This window comes from Benincasa hispida, chromosome 4 (assembly GCF_027475165.1).
Source record: "Benincasa hispida cultivar pf3 chromosome 4, pf3_genome.v1.1, whole genome shotgun sequence".
NCBI lineage: Eukaryota > Viridiplantae > Streptophyta > Magnoliopsida > Cucurbitales > Cucurbitaceae > Benincasa > Benincasa hispida.
The window spans coordinates 32,944,739-32,968,012 of record NC_143481.1 but is presented as its reverse complement, the minus strand read 5'-3'; the positions used below and the strand labels follow the sequence as shown (position 1 = coordinate 32,968,012).

The 23,274-nt window shown below is 33.8% G+C and overlaps 1 protein-coding gene across 2 annotated transcripts; it reads left to right on the top strand.

The window, feature by feature from the left end:
- The first annotated feature begins 10,944 nt into the window (after window positions 1-10,944).
- On the top strand, window positions 10,945-21,065 carry LOC120075439 (UDP-Glycosyltransferase superfamily protein). 2 transcript variants are annotated; one of them, XM_039028831.2, is made up of 14 exons: window positions 10,945-11,655; window positions 13,100-13,186; window positions 13,455-13,558; window positions 13,691-13,741; window positions 15,433-15,604; window positions 15,717-16,037; window positions 17,265-17,468; window positions 17,570-18,082; window positions 18,215-18,424; window positions 18,868-19,056; window positions 19,210-19,370; window positions 19,821-19,973; window positions 20,103-20,184; window positions 20,267-21,065. In XM_039028831.2, exons 1-14 carry the CDS (start codon window positions 11,185-11,187, stop codon window positions 20,654-20,656), a joined length of 3,108 nt encoding a protein of 1,035 aa, XP_038884759.1. In that variant the 5' UTR covers window positions 10,945-11,184; the 3' UTR covers window positions 20,657-21,065. The 2 variants fall into 2 exon arrangements, with proteins under 2 accessions (XP_038884759.1, XP_038884760.1); XM_039028832.2 differs by having other exon boundaries at window positions 10,973-11,655; window positions 20,250-21,065.
- Window positions 21,066-23,274: the final 2,209 nt, after the last annotated feature.

Sequence of the window (23,274 nt, the reverse complement as noted above, 5' to 3'; positions counted from 1 at the left end):
GGGGTTTATTACCCTTTAGGCATGAAATCATTCTGTCTAAGGATCAATGTCCTAAGACACCTCAAGAGGTTGAGGAGATGAGACGGATTCCCTATGCTTCTGTTGTCGGAAGCTTAATGTATGCAATGTAATTGTGTACCAGACTCGACATTTTCTATGCAGTAGGGATTGTCAGTCGGTATCAGTCTAATCAAGGATTTGATCACAGGACGACAGTCAAGATGATCCTCAAGTATCTTCGGAGAACGAGGGACTACATGCTTGTGTATGGAGATAAGGATCTAATCCTTATAGGATACACTGACTCTGAATTTTAGACCGATAGAGATTCTCGCAAATCGACATCAGGGTCAGTGTTTACTCTGAATGAAGAGGCTATATAGTTGTGAAGCATCAAGCAAGGATGCATTGCGGACTCCACTACGAAAGCCGAATACGTGACCACTTGTGAAGCAGCTAAGAAGACTATTTGGCTGAGGAAATTCCTTTCAGATTTGGAAGTTATTCAAAATATGATTTGCTATCACTTTTTATTATGATAACAGCGGCGCTGTGACAAATTCGAAGGAGTCTCGGAGTCATCGTCAGGGTGAGCACATCGAACGGAAATATCACCTAATCAGGGAGATTGTGCATTGCAGTGATGTGATAGTCACGAAGATTGCATCGGAGTACAACGTTGTTGATCCCTTTACAAAGGCTCTCACGGCTAAAGTGTTCGAGGGTCACCTAGAGAGTCTGGGTCTGCGGGACATGCAGCATCTTGTCTAGGGCAAGTGGGAGATGATACTGGGGTATGCTTTAGTTTATTGTATATCGTACATGTTTTTTTTATTGTATTGTACATTAGTCTCCTGAGTCATTTGGACAAGTGAGAGATTGTTGGGATTGGTGTTTTAATTCTCCCGGAGTCTTGTTGTTTTGTAAAGATACACATTGTTTGATGAATAAAATAATGTTATTTAATTCTGACATTTACTCATATCCAATAAACAAAACTCCTTGGTTGTCTTATGTGAACTTAAACATGTATATGTGATATACAAGTGGATCATGCCTTAAGTGATAACCTAAATAGGTTTGTAGTATAGGGATTAAGGTGGGATACCTGATCCTTGTAACACTATGGATATGGCCCGCTTTGTAGAGGTTTGCAAGTGTTGTAAACTACTATAGTTGGTAGATCCTGGCCATTCATGTGAAAACGTGTGAGCGGGGGTGTCCTATACAAAGTGTTTGTATAAGACCTGGACCACGAGATGACTAAACTCTGTATATAACGCTGTTGATACTAGAGATTTACATTTCATCTAAACGACCATAGGTGACACGACCTCAATCCTGAGTATTTTGGGAACTCCTACCTTTGAGGGCGGTCTTTTGATTAGTATGAGTGAGAGTAGCCAGATTGCCAACTCAACATGCCTACCTTTTTGGGGATTTGTCTGATCTGAGAGTTGGGAACTCAATCCACAAGATGAAATTCACTCCTTCCCCGAAGCAGGAATAAGTGGAGAGATTGCTCCCTTAAGGGCTGATTCCGGGGCTTGAATATAGTGGCCACAACGTCTCTTTGGAAGAGAGGACTCAGTCATAGTAGGACTATGATTTATGTTCATTACAGGGGCATGACGGTTATTGGCTCAGCTATACTTACGAGTGATCTGTGAAGAGTTGTCACACTGTTGATTGGTTAACATGGACACATAATATATCTGTGGTAAAGAGAGTTCAACTATCAATCTTTAGTAGAGTGTCTGGTAGTTAACGAATGGCAGATCCCGTGACTAAAGAGTTTAGTCAGTTATTCACGTACCGTTGGAGCTTCGAGCTACAGGTCCATAAGGTCTCATTGGTAGCTCAATGGATTCAGTTGAGGATCAGTTCTTAGTGTTGATTTGAAATGTTCAAAATTGACAAGAGATAATTCGAATTTATATGATGTGATCGGTATGATGTATGAGATACATTTAGTGGAGGATTAATGTAAAGGAGATTTACATTAAGTGCCATGGAATAGAAAAAAAACTATGGTTTATATGTTTCATGAGATGAAATATTAAAATATAGGTTATAAATATAGTATGATAAGTTGGTTATCATTTATATTTATAATAATATTAATTATTGGATAACTAAATCTTTTTCTCTAATAACCAATTGAGTGGGAGGTTATTGGTGGTTCATGGTAACCATGAGATAAAAGAAAAATTGTTTTCCTAATTTTAGTAAGTTTTTGTAAAAACTGTTTTGAGATTTTCTCTCGGAAAAAAGAATATCACGGAGCTTGTCAAGTAAATACAAATTTACTAAATGACAATTTGACAAAAGGTAAACGATCGTGTAGTGTTTGTAGGCGACAAACACGTTGCTAAACGATGAGCTAGACGATCGTTTAGCTTTTGCTAAACGATTGGGCATCGACCTATACGATAAGTTTCAACCATCTCTTACATACCCAATCGTGTACATGATTGTTGTTTCCTCTTTCGTCTGCCTCAAACCAAGTCTACACAGAGTCCACCCTATAGATTCTCACTCTGAGAATACCAAGGTAGCCTTTTTGGTGGTGATATACTCAACTCGACGCCGTCGAGATTCTGTCGAGGTCGTTCGTACTGTTGGGGTGTTTGTGACCGAGGCGATCACTGAGGACAAGTACGCGGTGTTCGTGCTGTGGAGTGGTCGTGTTGTTCGAGCGTTCGAGGTTGTTTTGTTCAAGTGTTCGTGATCAAGGAGTGTGGAGACGAGTTTACAAATGTGTGTAGAGATTTCTCTTATTGATCATTTGTAGTTTTCATGCTGTAATTTTTGTATTGATTGCATAACTGTATGTTTTGTAATTGTAATGTTTATACATTATTGTAATTTGGATTGATCTATTTCGCTGCTCATGGAAATCCTCGTGTTCGATTTCCTTCAACGCCCCCATCCCCACCCCGCCCCGGCCCCGTTGCCAACTCTATGCCTCCATCACTTTCTTTAGTTCATAATGTCTTCCATGTTTTGATACTGATAAAGTATGTGACAGATCCATCCCATGTAGTTGACTTTGAGCCATTGCAGTTAAATGACAACTTGAGTTGTGAAGAAAGGCATGTGCAGATTCTCGCCAGAGAGGTAAAGACGTTACACAATAAGGAAATAACACTTGTGAAGGTTTTGTGGCATAATTACCAGTTCGAGGAGGCTACTTGGGAACGAGCAGATGAGATGAGGGCTTAGTATTCAGAGCTTTTTCAGGAATGAACTTTCAAGGACGAAAGTTCTTTAAGGAGGGAAGAATGTAACACCCCAAATTTTTGTTCTTAAAATAATTTCAGTATCTTCTAATATCTGAGAACATTTTTAGAATTTTGGAAATTCAATTTTTGATAATTGATATTTTATTTGGGAGAATTGGTTTAATTTTAAATTTGGGTTTAAAGAGGAAAAGGAAAGAATTTGAAATAGTTATATATATATATATATATGTATAGTAAGTTGGGTTTTTTTAGAATAAAATAAAATATTTATTTTATCCCTTTTTCCTTTTGAGTTATTATTATTATTATCATCATTATTTTATTTAAAACCCAAATCCTTCCATCTCTTTCACGTGCAAGCAACCCCCCATCGGTTTTCACTTTCACACAAAAACCCCATGCCCTCACCAACCACTAGTTTCCAGCCGCTCAGCCCTTCAGCCGCTCGTTGTCCTTCATCGCTATCGCGGATTGTCAACCCCGCGTCGTTGGTTTCGTCGACGACCTCTTCCATCATATGAAGGGACGCCTCCGGTTCCATCACTATCAGTTTCTTCACCACGTCCCTCCAACACTTGCGCTCGGCGGTCGTCTGGTGCCTTCTTCACCGGTCAAATCAGCACTACAGGTAAGTCCGTTGAGCTGCCTTCAGTTAGTTCCGCTGCCTGTTCACGTCAGTCGCCATTGTTCATCTTAGACCCGCCAGATCCGATATCCAGTTGCCATTTATGCCTGGTTTTGGCAGTCGCCACCGTCGAGAACTCTACGGCTGGTGAGGATCTAGTGGGTAAAGAGATTCATGATTCTTTTTTTTTTGGTTTTCTTTGGTTAATTTTTTGTTACCCACTTGATTTTGGTTTGGTTTTAATTTACCCATTATGGTTGGATGCTAGATTTAGAGGTTTGAAGGTTTTGAAATAATGTCCAGCGGGTTGAAGGTTGCTTTTGTTGGGGTTGATGCCCTAAATCTCGTAGGGTCTTGTAGTTTGTAAATATCTATATGAACAAACAGTTTTGTGATTTATAATATGAGATATTTTATTCACTTCGGTCTATGAAATATGAGATATTTTAGTTGCATTAACCATAAACCAATAAACTAAGATCTCTGGTTATTGTTATAACTTAAGCATATATGTGGAGACATACAAGTGGATCATGCTTTAAGTGATAACTTAAATGGTCTGTAGTATATGGATAAAGGAGGGGTACCTTATCTTGGTGATACTACGAGTGTGGCCCGCTTTGTAGGTGTCAAATGGTCTGATCTTGATCATTTGTGTATTAGACATGCGAGCGGGGATGCTTTATACGGAGTTTGTATAAGACAGAACCACAAAATGTTTAGTCTCGTTATATAACGTCATTCATGACAGAGACTTTCATTTCACTAGGATGACTATAGGTAACATGACCTTAATCCTGAATGAGTTGTGAACTCCTGCCTATGAAGGCAGTCTTTTGATTTGCATGGGTGCAGTGGCCAGATCGCCTACTCAAACCTACCACTTTGGGGATTTGTCTGATTGAGGAGCTGAGAACTCAACGACACAAGAAGGAATTCACTCCTTCCTCGAAGCAAGGGTAAGTAGATAAATTACTTCCTTGAAGGTTGATTTCGGGACTTGAACAATGTGGCGCCACACCTTCTCTTGGCCCCAAAAGGGTTTACTCATAGTGGGACTATGATGTATTATTCACAAGAGGAATTAGTGGTACTTAAGAAGTTAGATGTAACTATAAAAACCACAATTTGGCCCAACTATACTTACGAACGATTTGTGAAGGGTCATCGTATTGTTGGTTGGTTATATCCGATGGACACAGAAATATATATATATAGTGCGAAGAGTGCAACTGTCGGTCTTTAGTGGAGTGTCCGACGGTTAATGGTTGGTGGATATCGTGATTAAGTAGTTTAGTTAGTTATTCACGTGCCATTGGAGATTCAAACTACAGGTTCATAAGATCCCCTTGGTAGCTTAATGAATTCATGTTGAGAATTAGTTTTTGGGTTAATTTGAAATGTTTGAATTAACAAGAGGGAATTTGATTATGTATGATATAATTAAATTAGTTCATATATGTGATATAATTTATTAATTGTATTTGATACATTATTATATGTTTAGAGGAATTAATATAAATGTGATTTATATTAAATGTCATAAAGGAGAAAACGAAATATGGTTTATATGTTGCATATGATGTAATATTAAAACTATAGGTTATAAATGTAATATGATAGGTTAGTTATTGTATTTATTTATAATTAATTAATTATGAGATAATTTATTTTCGTTTTCTCCAATAACCACCTTAGTGGGTGGTTTTTACACGGTTTTATGGCTAACTGATAAATAAATATGAAAAGTGTTTTCATTATTCATTCCACGTGCAAAAAGCATCAAGTTATACGATAAATTGTTGAGGGAGTAAATGATAGGAGTCGAGTTTACTATACGATAGTTACTCGCTTACTAAATGATCGAGTACCAAGTCTATACAATAGACTTAGACTTATTCTTCTTTCTGTTGCATACTCTAGTTCCTTTTTCCCCCTACCCAAATCCATATAGATCCCACAACTCATGGATTCTCATATTGAGAATACCAAGGCAATCGAGTGGTGGTGTCCAACTCTATTCAAGGGTTGAGAATCGAGTTTTACTCGGTTGTGATCGAGGATTTTTCAGCTCGTGCTGTTTACTGAGTTTGCTCATTACATTTATGCTGATCAATGAGTTCGAGTTTGATCGAGGGATATGTGAATAAAGGATTATCAAAAGGTATTATTTACTCGATCTCTTGTTTTTAACTAAGAAGCATGTTGTAATTCATCTTGATGCATAACTGTTGCTGTTTGATTGTCATGTGTGTATTCTTTCACAATGGAGTTTGGAACGATCTGCTTTCGCTCACTGGTTCTCTAGAATTAGAGTTCCTTCAGTTTTGGTGTGTCATAAGTCGTTTTCCAGCAAATTCAAAGTTGTTTCTAAGGATTTTAGTGTGTATGAAGGTTTTGAAACTTTTTTTGATTGATTGTTATTGTTGGAAATTAGTTATATGATCTTTAATTGTGATTTATGTATAGGTTGGAGTCCATTGGTGAAGTAGTAAAGTGGATTTGGATTTATCCTAATTTTTGGGTAAGTCGTGTTGGTAAGTTTGGAATGATTGGTTGGTTGGATTTGGGCTTAAAATTTAAAAGTGATTTTTTATTCGTGTTCTATGATCTAATTTATGGTTTGTGGGAAGCTAGACAGGAGTTTATTCTCTTGGATTAATTTTTGGGCTTAATTTGAGGTAAGTAATTTTACTACTGAAACTACCCACGTGCCAGACAATGTAGTTATGATTTACTGAGGATGATGGTTTGTGGTTTATGTATGCCTTGCGACATGTGGATTTAAAAGACTAGATGTGCATATAGATATTTTAATGCTAGCATGATTTGAGTATATTATTATTATTGGAGATTTCGTTGAACTAAGAATGATGAAATGTATATGTATGTTATAGAACTATGATGATGAAATTTATATTTATGTTATAGAACTATAATGATGAGATGTATATGTATGTTATAGAACCATGATATGATACTTGTGATGTTGAGATCGTGATAGTGTCCTCACCGTTAGTTAGATGCCCACTAGAGGTTGTGTGTCTTTTGGGATTCACTAGAAGTGGTGTTTTCCTTCGGGATTCACTAGAGGTTATGTATCATTCGGGATTCACTAGAGGTGGTAGTTTCCTTTGGGATCCACCAAGGGTTGTGTTTCCTTTGGGATTCACTAAAGGTGGTGCTTTCATTCGGAATTCACCAGAGGTTGTATTTCCTTCGGGATTTACTAGAGGTGATGTCTCCTTTGGGGTTCACCAGAGGTTGTGCTTCCATGTTTTATGCTTCCGCTCATGATATTTAGATTTCTTTTCATGTTTTTCAACTTTCAGTTTTGATGTTTGAAACTTGCTGTAAGATTTGTTTTCATACCTATTTATTATCATTTATGATTTATGGGTACTCTATCATTTGTTTTTAATATTTGAATTTAATGAAGGTCTTTTGAATTTACCTTATTTATTTAGCATTTATTTTACTATAAAAGGGTGTCGTTTTAAATTTCATGCATGCATGTATTTAGTAACGACCTAGCTTGAGTCCTAGAGGATCAGGTCGTTACAACGCGAGTTGCCGGCAACTGGTGACGGAAGATGGACGTCGGACGATGATTGAGTAGTCGTTGAATAGTTTGGGCGTTGGGCAAACCAATGAATAGATGTATGCCTACGTTTTTTTGAAATAAGTGGTGATGGTTTTTTATTTATATTTTTTGTTTAATGATATATACATTCATATACATGTTTTATGTTGAACATTGAGTCAATATGTGATTTATATACTGTGGAAGATATTGTAGTATATATATTTGTTTATTTTCGACTACTTTTGAATTTATGATATATATCGTGACATAAATGAAATATGATATATATATATATATGTGTGTGTGTGTGATTTATATTGAACATTTAGTCAAAATGTGCTTATATAATGTGGTATAACTGGTAAATGAATTTGGTTAAACAACATATACTCGTAATTTATATATTATACTGTCATACGGATACTATTATATCGAAACAATCGAATTGTACAACTATCTATTTGAGCATATTCATATTTCATATATTGGTTATAATATTTGCAAACATTTAACCCAATGTTCTAAGGTATATTTAAAAATAACCATAAATCTATCATAAAAATCAACAAGTTGTCGTCAAATCAATTAATTTGAGAACATATCAAATATATTTACTAGTATATTTCATATATAAGTTAGAACATTTGCAAAAATCTAATACAATATTTAAAGGTATATCGAAAACTAACATGAATCTTCTAGTAAAACGAGTTACTTGAGACGTGAAATGCGTTAAATAAAAAATAAAATTATATTAAATGCATATTTTCTCTCCAATTGAAAAGGTCAACAACTAAGAGAATGGAAATACGATAAATGATATAGATAGATATATGTAACTCCCCTTATAAAGAGAATGGAAAAAGTAGTTATTAATTTTGAATAGACCATTCAACTAAATATCAATTCACCTATAATTCGCTTAAATGTCAAAAACCAATTCACCTAATTATGAATTAATTTCCACCCAAAACTAGAAATATTCAGTAATTCAAACCACAATGGATAAAAAGACTATTTCAAATGTTTAAATTTGTATTTGGAAAATAGACATTTTTTTAATTTATTTTTTTGGGCCTTTTTAAATAAAAAAAACATGTAAAAATATCTATATAAAAAATTTCTAAAAGTACAAAGTACCTCTAAAACTTTTTACTATAAAATGTAAATATTTTTTCGATATTTTTATTTATAAAATTTTCCCTTATTTATTTATTTATTTATTTTTAAAGTTTGAATAAGAATAAATACATGAAAGTTGGAAGAGAAATATAGTTAGCACGTGAATTCTCCATAGGATATTTCAGAATTATGGAAAGTTGAAATTTCATGTTTGTCACAAATATGTAATTGAGAGATTTGGAATGAGAATAGGAGTGGAAATAGGTAAGAAATACACATCTTCTTGTTTGGTATATATTTTAAAGCTTTAGACATGACAATAAGCTATTATTATTTATTCTTTATATTCGCCGATGATGATACAAAAATTGTGAATTTTTTTATGTCCACTCTCTCTCGTCTTTTAATGCATTATATTTATTATCTTGTTTTGTATATTATTAAAATTGATTAATATATGAATATTATATTTATAATTTAGAAAATTATATTAAATTTTAGATTATAATATTTGAATTTAATTACGCTAGATTTATAAATAAATAAACAAATTATATATAATATGCATTGGTACTATTGATTCATCAATATATATAGATAATTAGTTATCATTATCACTAATATTTTATTAGATTACCTTTTTAATAATTATGATTAGTTTATCATTGATTAATTATAATTTATTAATTTTTAGTCATAAAATGATTTTTTAAAACTAATTTTGATTGTTCTATTAATTAATATATCATAATTATATCAATTCATCAAATTGATACATTCAATTATGTAATCAAGTAACTTTAATTATAAATTACTCGTTTTACTAATACCTGTAATTAATAATTTAACTAATATTATTATTTGATTGTTAAATGATTAATTTTGCTCAAAAACTTTGAATTGAATTTATTGTTTATCAATTAATCTGTTACAGTTTTATAGAAGTATCCATGATTAAATAAGTTAAATACAAATATAATTTGTTACCATAAAATATAGATAACATTCTAATGTACAACTAAACACAATCATTATTGATTTCTAGCAATCTTATTTGAAGGCTTTTTATTTAGAGATCTTTAATTTTTGGACCTCTTTAAACCCTTAAACCAAACCGTCCTTAAAATTATGGATTTTCACATTTTCCAAAAACAAATATTGAATTGTGTCACACGGTCAAATTTCCCCTTCTAATTTGTACAAGATGGTGTAAATGAGGCCAGTTGTAGAAATGGGAAGGATGGGTGGTGTTTTATGAAATAGAATAAAAAAACATATGGATTGATTGGGTTGGGAATTGGGACGAGAAACGAATGACTTGTTTGATAATTATTTTATTTTTTATTTATGAAAATTAAGTATGTTTTCTTCCAATTTCTTATCATGATTTGTATTTTATATAGTATTGTGATTAAATTCTTAACCAAATTCAGAAAACAAAAATAAAATTTTAAAAGCTATTTTTAGTTTTTAAAACTTGATTTGGATTTTTAAACAATTGGTAAAAAGTAGATACAAATGAAAAAATTTGGAGGTAGAATCAGTGTCTATAAGATTAAATTTTAAAAACAAAAACTCAAAAATCAAATCATTAACAAATAAGGCTCAAGCAATTCAATCACGTTTTTAATAATTTAAAAACAATCAAATGTTTGGTTTATTTTTTTTTAAATACTATTCCCATACATTAAACTTCATTTTGAATTATCTAAATATATTTTAAATTAATTAAATACAAATATTGATTTTAACTGTCTCAAAATCATTATCAAACATGTCATAAAATAAGAAAAAAAGTAATTTAGAGTTAATATAAGCATAACTTATTGCTCCATTGACATAAAACACTACAAACTCGATGTATTAAGAAAAGTGATTTTAACTATAAGCTTTTCTTCTATCGACTTGGACCATAAACTTGAAAAAATCGTATAGTATATTTACATAATTTTGCAAAAGTCAAGTTTACGGTATTTAATAATAAAATTTAGGTTAAAATATCATTTTGGTTCTTATACTTTGAAGTTTGTTCAATTTTAATCTCTATTTTTCAGTTGTCTAATTTTAATCCTTGTACTTTCAATGAATCTTAAATTTAGTCGTCAATATTAGTTTATTGTCGATTTTTTAAATATTCTTTCGTAACTTATATTATTTTTACTATAAAATTTGAAAATATATTAAAATATTTTATTTTTTCACACGAAAATAATAATTATTATTTAAAAATTAAAAATTTATGGACTAAGATCGGTATTTTAACATAAAATATAAATGTAAATAAAATAAAAAAAAGGGGAAAAAAAAACTTATTTACGATGTAAGGCAATGAAAATAAAGTCATGGAAAGAAAAAAGGTGGTTGTAAAATTAGCCGACTTGGCGAATTTTCTTTAATGTGAAAAGTTATTGTTATTTCATTTTGGATTCGTCTTCTTCTAAATGGAAGCCATGGCAGTGAGAGCAATTCACATCTAAGTTTCTTCGCACCATTTCATCTTCATTCTCAAATTCTTCTTCTTCTTCTTCTTCTTCTTCTTCTTCAATCATTACAAATCCATTTTCCATCAACGTTCTCTTCAAAATTCAGAGCACAAAATCATCTGAATGAGACGAAGTTCATCTTCTGAGATCGACGACAATGGGAGTGGAAATGCCGTTCCCGGCACTCACTCCATTCGTGATCGTTTTCCTTTCAAGCGGAATTCCAGTCACTTCCGTTTACGAGCCAAGGACTCATTGGATCACGCAGCCTCTCGCTCCCGATCTCACCAGAGCCGGATCAATCGCAAGGGCTTGCTCTGGTGGATTCCGGCTAGAGGGCAAACGCTGTTCTACTTCATTGTCGTTTTTGCGGTATTCGGATTTGTTACCGGGTCTATGTTGTTGCAGAGCTCAATTAGCTTGATGTCTAGCCCTGGAAGTGAAAGGGAGCGGTGGCTTATGGAGCGTATTAAGTTTGGGAGCTCGCTGAAGTTTGTGCCAGGGGGGATTTCCAGGAAGCTGGTGGAAGGTGATGGGCTTGACGAGATGCGGAAGAAGGACCGAGTTGGTGTTCGTTCACCGAGGCTTGCTCTAGTGAGTTCTTCTAGTTTTTGATTTCTATTTGAAACTACTTGCGTTCAAGTTACTGATTAGCTATCAGTACTTAGCATATGCCACTTAGTTGATTGCATTTCTTATTGATTATGTGCACAAACACTCAAGTCCCACGAATGGAAGATTTGTCAAAGCTAGTGCTGTAGATTCCCATCAGTTGGAACATTCCTTCCCCACCCCCCTTTCCCTCTCCCGAACGTTAAGTGAACTCCGATGTCGTGGTTACTTGTATACATTAATCCACATTAACTATGTGAAGTAGATTAACTTAGAACCATTTATTTGGATCCTGTACCACCATCCAATGACACCGACATAGGACCCCCTCTGTAACTTAGGTCCATAACTATAATCCATTTGGAGGATCTCTTCAAGTTCGAAAGATATTTCCAATTTATGACAAACAAGTTTTATGAAAACATTGAAAGTAAGATGAATATAATTGTTCATGGAGACTTAATACAATTTACTATTTAGGAATGCCTGTAGTTGCAATAACACGACAGTTTTCACTTCTTCAAAAGTGTCAGATTTTTGGATCATGAAATGATGTTTGTATCCAAAAGCTTTGAATTAATTTTTTATCCCAAAAAAAAGAGAAAAAAAGAAAAAAGAAAACAAAGAAACGAGGCTTGTCAAACAAATAACTTAAATGGAAGGAGGCAAAACGTTTGGAACTGGAGTTCAAACAAATGACTCTCTAATCGAATACAGTCATAGAAATATTAAATATAATAAAGTATAAGAAGGTTGAGCCAAAGAGGAGACAAAAAGCTTTGAGCAATGTTTCTCCTTATAATTTCATGATTGTCTGGTACATTTTTATAGGGAAATTATTTTAAATGACAAAATTGCTAAAAATATTTACTAACTAATAGCAAAATATCACATATAGATAGACTGCGATAGACTGTGATATTTTACTATTATTTGTAAATATGTTAGTTAATTTTTCTATATTTGAAAACAGCCCATTTTTATATTATCATTATTTTAAAAAAATAAAAATGAAAAAAAAGGAGGATAACTGACCGGTACTGATTGTTCAATGGAATTAATCTTGAATTATATTCTAGTTCATGAACAATTCTACCAATCTATGATGTATTTAGAGTTCTAGTCCTTGTGGTATAGATTAGATCATGTTCTCTTTCTCGTGACTTTTGTTTAATAATTAGGTTGCTATGACTATGTATTAATTATTGACTAGTTTGTCAGCAAGTTCAGATTGGAATAAATTATCAATGTCATGGTGATAAACCAAATGATGAAATCAGATAAGAGATAACATAATAATTTCAGTGTATATGCTTGGCTTCCTGTTTTACTCTGGACTACTTAAGAATGGTATCTGGACCTGAATTCATCAAGGGATAAAGTCAAGTACCAATTTTACTTTTCCAAATTTTTTCGTTGATACCAGATCTTGGGAAGCATGGAGAATGATCCACAATCATTAATGTTGATTACTGTGATGAAGAACATACAGAAACTTGGATATTTACTTGAGGTGAGTCATTGATTTTTTTTCCCTTGGGTGATTTATACTTAAAAAAGAGACATTTGTTTGGGATATTTATTTCACATGTAGGTTGTCTTCTTTTGTCCACTGTTGTAATGTGGTACTATGTTTCTTTTTCCTAATGCTCATATGGTGCATGGATTTTCTTGTAGATTTATGTAGTTGTTTGTGATTGGATTCTCTTACATATTTAAAGATGTTTTAACTTCTGGTTACAGTTATTTCTTTTGGATCCTCATGAAGGTGTATCTGACAGATTTTTGCAGTAGAGAGTGGAAATAAACATTCAATATGGGAACAGATAGGTGGCCAGCCTTCAATATTAAGTCCGAGGCATTATGGTCGTGTTGACTGGTCAATGTACAGGCTCCCTTTCTGTTTGTCGAACTGTTTTGTTACCATTCTTTTATTTTATGTTCTGAGATATTTTTTTTTTGGGTCTTTCAAGAACTCTTTGGGATACTTTGATTCTATTATCATTTTTCTTTGCAGATATGATGGTATTATTGCTGACTCCTTGGAAGCAGAGGGGGCAATTGCAAGGTCTTTTTACTTTTCTTTTTTCTTTTTCTTTATAGCCTAAAGTACCTTGTGAAATCTTACTAATGTAATCTTTGTATACTTGCAATGTGGTCACTGGTCCTACTTCTTGGTCTAACAGTATTTGTGATGTGCTTCGTGAACTTAGTTGCATTAGGCATGACTGCAGAATATAGGCGTACAAGCTAGTGCAATTTTTAGGATAGACTATTATAGTTGGGGTTGCCTCTATCTCTTCCTTGCTAGATTGTGTGTTAGTATTTTTATAAACACGTTCTAGTGAATCTGGATCAATAGGTGATTCACTGTAAATCTCATGTTCATTGGTACACAATTTAATGGTGCTTTGGCATGATAAATGTGAATTACAAAATTTCAAGAGGTTTTATAATAACATTATTTCATTTTTAAAGTGTAACCTTTTAGCTCTAACAACACGTTTATAGAAATGCAAAATAGGTGGCAAACTTGAGCATAGCTTTGATCTGCTGGTCAAAATATAATACATCTCGCATAAGGGTCAGATGTTTGAATCTCCACCCGAACATTGTTGAACTAAGAAAATAAATTAAAGGTTTAAAAACTACTTTGACCTTGTTCATTTGATTTTGGTTCATTTTGGTTCCTACAATTTCAACTTTGGTTCATTTTGGTTCATGTGCTTCCAAAATATTCATTTTGAACCTTGAACTTTTAACTAAGGTCGAAGTTGGTCTCCGTACTTTTAAAAAGTGACCATTTTTCTTTTTTGAAATTAAAAACATTTCATTGATGAATGAAATAAAGGGATAAGCCCATTGATCACAATAAAAATGACTATTTTGGTTCTTTAAAAGTTAAATAATGAAATAAAAATAAAAATGAAGGGACAAAGATGGTCACTTTTTAGAAGTAAAGGACAAAAATGGACATTTTAAAAGTATAGGGACCAAAATCTACCACAGTCTATAGTACAGGGACCAAAGTAGTATTTAAACATAAATGAAATAAAATAAGTGAAATTGTTCGCTTTAAAGATTGAGTTTGTTGTAAGTTAAATTCATTTTCACAAGTGAGATAACAATTAAAGATGTTCTAAACCATTAAGTCTCCTCTAAGTGGAAAATTCAACTTTCAAAATGTGATTACCCAAATATGCTGTCACTGGTATGACAAAAACAAAAAGCAACTTATAAACTTAACTACAGAGTAGTGTGGTAGTTTGATTTAAAGAACTATTCTATAGAGAAGTTATCAAGGGTGACTTGCAGAAAAGAATTTTACTCACTTTTGTCAATGTATTTCTACATTGAAATTGATAAAAAAAAAATAAATTAACCATGATCAGTGCTTATGATTCTAATAAGAACCCAACCTATAAATAAACAGTGCCTATATTTTGGGAACATTTTGCACGAAGATTCCGATGGTTCTGATTTTAGTTGGATGAATTAGTAAGAGTTTCAAAGAAACAATATGTTTTAGTTTTCTTATCCAAAAACAATATGTTTTAGTTTACACGTGAGCTTGTAACTTGTAAAACACACTGCCATTAAAAGGTAAGTCGTAAGTTCATGGGTTTGTTTGTGCAAATAAGAATACTTTGAGTTGAGTTCAATTGTTTCATGTGCTTAAAAGCATATGATAATCATGTGACATATTGTTGTAGCTTGAGAATTGAGATACTATGATTAGTGAGGTTTATATTTATGCAGCCTTATGCAGGAACCTTTTTGTTCTCTACCACTCATATGGATAGTTCGAGAAGATACATTAGCCAACCGCTTGCCTGTATATGAACAAAGAGGCTGGAAGCATCTCATTTCACATTGGAAGAGTTCTTTTAGAAGGGCTAATGTTGTTGTGTTCCCTGATTTTGCTCTCCCAGTAAATTTTTCTTTCTTCTCTATTATTTCATTGGATGTTGTGGTTATTTATGGTAAGTTTTGTGTTTCACATTCATCACTCCTATGCCTTTGCAATTTCCTTATGATATCAGATGTTGTATAGCACTTTGGACAGTGGAAACTTCCACGTAATTCCTGGATCTCCAGCAGATGTTTATGCTGCAGAAAACTACAAGAACAATCACTCCAAAAGTCAATTAAGAGAGAAAAATGGATTCAGTGAAGATGATATACTGGTTCTCGTTGTTGGAAGTTTGTTCTTCCCAAATGAGCTGTCATGGGACTATGCCGTGGCTATGCACAGCATTGGTCCTCTACTCTCAATATATGCAAGGAGGAAAGAAGTAGGAGGATCATTTAAATTTGTTTTCTTATGTTGTAATTCAACTGATGGGTCCCATGATGCTTTAAAGGTATTTAATTTCTTTTGCACTTGGAACTTACAATTTTATTTATTTATTTGTTGTTATTATTAATACTTTTATGATGGGTATTGGAACTCCGCTCCTTGCATCATGCTCACGGCTCACATCCACTCATTGCATCAGGGAGGGTTTTTCAACCCGTGACCAGCTTTGAGAGATTACAAGAGCTTTAAATTAAGTTAACTCGAGGGCTTGAAACACTTTTACCTGTTTCATATATCATATGGGCGCATTGTGGCTTTTCTTCAAGTGTGAATGGATATTCAAGTTCTATACTAATGTTGAGATTGAAGAGAATATTATTTAGTTCTGTACCGATGTTGAGATTGAAGAGTATATCTGAAATTTCTAACTTGATTCTTCCCTGACCATTGGATGATTCATTGTTACTTACATTCTATATTGCACATGAAGATTGTCTATAAAGGTTATGCTTGTGGTTTGTTTCTTCATTTCCCTTTTATGTTTTCTTAACTTTTTGTGGTGGGGAGGAAATGAACAAAAGAGAGGCATGTAAAATATTAAGGAAAAAAAGAGAACAGACAGTTACTTTCTAAGTTAGCAATCGAGTGATTTTCCCATTCTTAATCTTAGGATTTGGGTGAATATTGACTTCATGAAATGCTTAATGAAATTATGGATCTACATATAATTCCATAGTCTAGCCTTTTGTTTTCTTCAAAACGGTCATACACTAGCTAGCTAAACCATGTGAAGCGAGCTTATATTAAAATTTTAATATTTTCTTGTATATTGCTGTCTAATAATTTGCCAATTTACCAGTTATACATGCATGAAGTTCTATTTGGTCACATAATTGATCTTCCTTTGCCTTAGGAATTCAATTGTATGTTTTTTTTCTTTTTAAATGCTTCACGCACTTACCTGGTCTCTCTCTCTCTCAAATCTAAATTCTGAAGTTTTATTGAATTTGTAGGGATCGTTTATCTTTTGATGTACGATTCTTTTTCTTCTTCATCTTACAATGTTTTTATTGGCCTCATTATTCTTGATCTCCATATATTCCTTTTGGTAACTTTCCTTGTTATTGTCTATATTGTTGTTTTATACCTGATTTTCTCAAAATAAATAGATGAAAAAGAAGGAAGATAAATCATCCTTCCTAATTTCTTTTTATTTTGCACTTGGAGTCTGTCTCACAACAAGGAGAAAAGGCGTGTCTGACAAGGGATCTATCTTTAAACCTATGTGCAGGAAATTGCTTCACGTTTAGGACTTCCTGATGGATCTATAACACATTATGGCTTAAATGGAGATGTCAACAATGTACTGATGATGGCTGACATTGTGCTTTATGGATCTTCACAAGAAATTCAGAGTTTTCCTCCTCTACTCATTCGAGCCATGTCCTTTGGAATCCCAATCATGGTGCCTGATCTACCTGCCTTGAGAAATTATGTAAGTTTTTTGAGATATGCTGTCATAATGCAACAGAACAACTCCCGATCCTCTTTTTCTTTTTCCTTGTTCTTATCTCATGCATTTTCTCTGGTTCTCAGATCGTTGATGGTGTCCATGGGGTCATCTTCCCAAAACATAATCCTGATGCTCTATTGAGCTCTTTCTCACAAATGATATCAGATGGGAAGCTCTCGAGATTTGCACAAGCAATAGCTTCCTCTGGAAGATTGCTTGCTAAGAATATACTTGCATCAGAATGTGTTACCGGTTATGCACAGCTCCTGGAGAATGTTCTGAATTTCCCGTTAGATGTTAAGCTTCCAAGTTCTGCCTCCCAGCTTCAACTAGGGGCATGGGAATGGAATTTGTTCAGGAAGGAGATGGTGAAGAAAATTGACGAATATGCAGATGATGAAGAAAGAATTGCAGCAAAAAATAAAGCCAGTGTTATTTTTGCTCTTGAAGCGCAATTAACTAATTCTGTTAATTTAACAATTTTGTCTGAGAATGAAAATGGGACTCTTGAGTATGATATTCCAACTTCTCAAGACTGGGATGTTTTGGAGGAAATAGAAAATGCTGAAGAGTATGAAACTGTTGAAATGGAAGAGGTATATTGCGGTACCCTTCTTGAAATTGGATTACTTGCTCTAACCATTTCCTTTCCCTGTTTCTTAAATTCGTTTCTCACGTTTCCTTCTCAAATAGAAAGCTTAATGTAGAATCGTCTTCCTTTTATGTAGTTTCAAGAAAGAATGGAGAGAGATCTAGGTGCGTGGGATGATATATATCGAAATGCTAGGAAATCAGAAAAACTCAAGTTTGAAGCAAATGAACGGGATGAGGGTGAGCTTGAAAGAACAGGACAGACTGTATCCATATATGAGATATACAGTGGTGCTGGAGCTTGGCCATTCATGCACCATGGTTCTTTGTACCGTGGACTAAGTCTTGTGCGCTCCATTCATCTTTACTTTTATCAAGTGACACTTTCCATTTACTTCTCGTTGTTTCTGTTTTCTTAGTCAATTGCATAAGAATCGGCTAATTCATCTATTTTCTTAGAACCACTCCTAACTGTTTTTTCCTAAGCTAGATTTCTGTTGGAAATTCATTCTTGTAGCTACTTCATTTAGTTCAAATTTTTACTTCTGATGCTTTAGCTCTTGAAGATTTCCTTAAAAGTTTCTGAAGTCAGTGCGGAATAAGTTCCTTCTTCTCCCTTTTACTTGGACCTTCTTTTTCATTGTTCTATTCAAATAATTGACGCTATAAGATTAAACAATGAAAACATAGAATTGGATATTTTTGTTTGTCATTTGCTTCTTAAGGGCAGCCAAGTAAGTTTTGACCTTGTAATGTTTGAGTTTTTAAAGAATTTTAAATCTGATGGCAGTCTACGAAAGCACTGAGGTTAAAATCTGATGATGTCAATGCTGTTGGACGGCTTCCTCTTCTCAATGACTCTTACTATCTGGACACTCTCTGTGAGATAGGAGGAATGTTTGCTATTGCAAATAAAATTGATAACATTCATAAGAGACCTTGGATTGGTTTCCAGTCATGGCGGGCTTCTGGAAGAAAGGTACTAATATACTGGTTGACTATTACAAAGTTTAGATTTTGCTAGAGTCCCCCTTCCCTCTCCATTCTGTCAAAGGTGAACTTTGGTCCTCCTCCTTGGGAGTAGGTGCCCTACAGAACTATAGATATCATTCAGTCTTTTATCATTAAACAGGTTTCCTTGTGCAAAAAAGCTGAAAATGCTTTGGAAGACGCTATACGAGACAACCCTAAAGGAGATGTTATATACTTCTGGGCACACTTGCAAGTGAATCGTGGAATCATTCCTCTCACTTTCTGGTCGGTGTGTGATATCTTGAACGGTGGTCTCTGCAGGTAATCTTACATGTCAAATAAGAAAAGCATGTAATCTAAAGCAAGTTTGGACGAATGCTTGGTGTAGGGATGGCATCATTTGATTCTATTTTACTTGTACGTATTTACTTCTCTGCTGCTTTTGGTTGGTTTGAGTCATGAAACTGCAACGATGATCTGCATCATCCCTTGTTCCTACACATATGAAACATTCTGATTTTCTAGCTATTATTTGGAAAAGACGTTAAAATTGTATTTGAAGCACCGATACTTGCTTCAATGTCCGTTGTGGATGTGCATACATTCATAAGTGCCAAATGCAATATAAAATATGTTGAGAATGCTCTAAAATGTGGTTTTATTTGTTTATTTTTATTTATGATCATTTCTATTGAGTGGACTTGACCCTTATTATAGTTGAGAAAATAACTAAAATTTGAATTTGGCTCATTCTTCTCCAAATGATTGCAGAACCACCTTCAAGAGCACCTTTCGCAAGATGTATGGATTGTCATCAAATATGGGAGCTCTTCCGCCTATGCCAGAAGATGGTGGTCGCTGGTCTGCCCTCCATAGTTGGGTGATGCCAACCCCTTCCTTCCTGGAATTCATCATGTTTTCCAGGTGATTAGTAGCAAGTTTCTTGGTGTTCATAACCCACGCATATAAAGTAGTTTTCTTCATTATTTGGTCATTGTTTTAATGTAATCGAGTCAATCTCATTAATTCTATAATTGGATGTGGTAACTACAGGATGTTCACCCATTACCTTGATGCTCTGAATAGAAATCAGAGTCACCCAAATGGATGTTTGTTGGCTTCCTCAGAGCTTGAGGTAAGGATTTGAGTCCAATCCATTTTCCTTCCATACTATTTTCTCTCTCTCTCAACTCCTGTTAGTTTCTATGATTGAGCAGAAAAAACACTGTTACTGTCGGATATTGGAAATGCTGGTCAATGTCTGGGCTTACCACAGTGGCCGGAGAATAGTTTATATCAATCCTCAATCCGGTTTCCTCGAAGAGCAGCATCCGGTTGAACAACGCAAGGAATTTATGTGGGCAAAATATTTCAACTTCACGCTGTTGAAAAGTATGGATGAAGATTTAGCAGAAGCCGTTGACGACGAAGGCAGTTCAGGTAAAACGGGGTTATGGCCGTTAACAGGAGAAGTGCATTGGCAAGGAATTTATGAAAGAGAGAGAGAAGAAAGGTATAGGGTGAAAATGGACAAGAAGAGAACTACAAAAGTAAAACTAGCGGAGAGGATGAAATTTGGATACAAGCAAAAATCACTTGGAGGATAAGAAGGGCTGGAATTCTGAAAGCACTTCTGACTGGCTGACTTGGGTAGAAGAGATTGAAGGAAAGAAAGAAAGACTCTCCTATTACATTTGGTACGTAAACGAAATTGAGTTCTTTCTGAATTATACTCTTATCACTCTACAGAGCAATATTTCTAGGCAACAGAACTGAGGAAAAAGGGAAAGCTGAAAAATTGCAGCTCGGTTATTAGAGGCAATATTACCAAAGAGAGGTACTAAATATTCTTTTTTAAGATTCTTTCTTTTATATTCAACATACCTCATATAGCAACAAGAATATAGGGAATTTCATTTTTGCTGTTCTGTTGTTATTGTACAACCAAAATAGCAATTATTAAGGCAATTTTGGTCACACATAATAATAATAATAATAGATTGGTTTCCACTTTTAGATATGTCTTCGTTTTGCTTTTGGTTATGTTTGATTGTTCTCCCCTGCCAATAACTATGGTGGGGAAATCTGCAGCAAACTTTGTCCATTGTATGACAAAATTTCCCCATATCTTCTCCCCATATCTTCAATTGTACCTGAGGAGGACTTATCTTCATATTTTTCTTAAGCTAAAAATAAAATATTGATGAGACATTTTGAACTATTTGCTATTTGAATCAAATTGTTTTATTTTTTTTATACAAAAATTAGAATATTACATAAAAAATATAAATAGGATGATAAGATTTGAATCTACGACTTTTTTTGTGACAATGTTATATGAATTCTTAAATTTACAAATTAGTAATTTTTGGCACATGCACGCTCTAATAATCATGTTGCCTTAATTGATTTAAGTTGTTCACTATTTACTCGTGGGTTTGATTTTTTTTTTGGTATGCCTTAATTGATATAATAGAGTGTTTCGGGGTGTGGATAGGACTCTTGTGAGGTTTGGTCACTAGCGGAGGTTTCATGGTTCTCTTTGGCCTTCGATTTTGAAGACTTTTTGTATTTATTTCTTTTGCAACATTTTATTTAGTTGGAAACTCTTTCTTTTAGTTTTTTGTATGTATGCCCTTGTATTCTTTCAATTTTTTTCCTTAATGAAAAAGTATAGTTTATGGATATTTCTGAGTGGATTTATTTTAAAAAGTAAATTTTCATTAATAATTTGGTGTTGATTTCAAATTGCTATCAAGAAAAAATTAAGGTCCCGTTTGGTAACCATTTTGTTTTTTGTTTTTGTTTATGAAAATTAAGCTTATGGACACTACTTCCACCTCCAAATTTTTTCATTTGTTATTTACTTTTCATCAATGGTTTAAAAAATCAAGCCGAATTTTGAGAATTAAAAAAAGTAAGCTTTAAAAAAATTGTTTTTGTTTTTAGAACTTGGTTAAAAATTTCACAATTGTATATAAGAAATATTCAAATTATTGTAAGAAATATGGATGAAATAGACTTAATTTTAAAAGACAAACAAAAAACCAAATGGTTACGAAATGGGACATAAATTAAATAAATGAAAGCCATCTTGAAAAACATGACAGAGAAAAACGTTCCATATTCATGTAGTCAAATTTACCATAATCAATTAGCTTAAACATTTTGAGGTTGATGAGATTTAACACTTTTCATTATACGATACAATACCAATGGCATGACATATGCCTACTCATGGAGGCCATAATCAAACAAATTAACCGTAGGAAATCACCATAAACGATAAATAAATTATACATGATTAAGATTTCTGTCCTTTTAACTCAATGATCACAGACAACAGCTAGTTCATCATAACAACTACATTAAGCCTCAGTTTTCTTTGGATGATGCTGCAAACAAGCCAACCTGAAATGAGGTTTAAGGCTAGGGAAGAACTCTAGAGTTTTTATGGACGTACCCAGATGTAGCCTCTTGCTCATATGACTGACTTCCATCTTCTTTACTTCAGCCACACATACATCCCCATCCTTACTTCCTCTAGAATGAAAAATTATCACACTTAGAAAGAACATTGTTCAATAAAGCGCAAAACACACTGAAACATGCAACAAAAAACGTAAAATTAGACGCTTGGTATGCAGAAAAGAAATGACAGAAAGACTGTTGAACTGTCTCAAATGATCTTGCTAATTTGTTGCCACTGATATCATCAAAGTCGAGGTATCAGGAAGTACTTTATCAATTGATCTAACAAAGATTTCAGCCTCACGATTAAAGCAGATAGTAACAATTAATTTGACAATGTGATCCATTTACAAAGCCAAATATTTTCCATCTCGACTGATGGACTGTGAGGGCACCAATAGTCAAAACGTACAAAAGGAAGGACAATTCGGGAATTACGTATATCAGTGTACGTGGCTGTGTAAGAGAGGTAGTTGAACGGAAAGTTACCTTTTTTGTGGAAGGGAGGCTTATTTAGTTTGGAGAACCTTGAAGCGGAGGAGGGTATTTTTTGGAGTCTTGACTTGTGTATTGGAGAGAACCCGCTCTCTCGAATAGCTAGGAACTTCTATATTTTGTGATCTTGGTTGGTGAATGCATATTGTCCTAAAAGCATTTAGGGGGCGTTTGACGTGTTGGAATCTTAAACCTGAGAATGTTAAGTGGTAGCGTGAGTTTAAGAAAACTGTATAGGTTTTGGAAGTCTGGGTTTAAA

Excerpts from the sequence above, each read along its gene's own strand:
- LOC120075439 (XM_039028831.2), top strand. The coding sequence starts at position 11,185 with ATGAGACGAAGTTCATCTTCTGAGATCGACGACAATGGGAGTGGAAAT. Across the intron at positions 13,742-15,432 it reads GCAGAGGGGGCAATTGCAAG|CCTTATGCAGGAACCTTTTT; the intron begins GTCTTTTTACTT and ends ATATTTATGCAG. Across the intron at positions 18,083-18,214 it reads AAACTGTTGAAATGGAAGAG|TTTCAAGAAAGAATGGAGAG; the intron begins GTATATTGCGGT and ends CCTTTTATGTAG.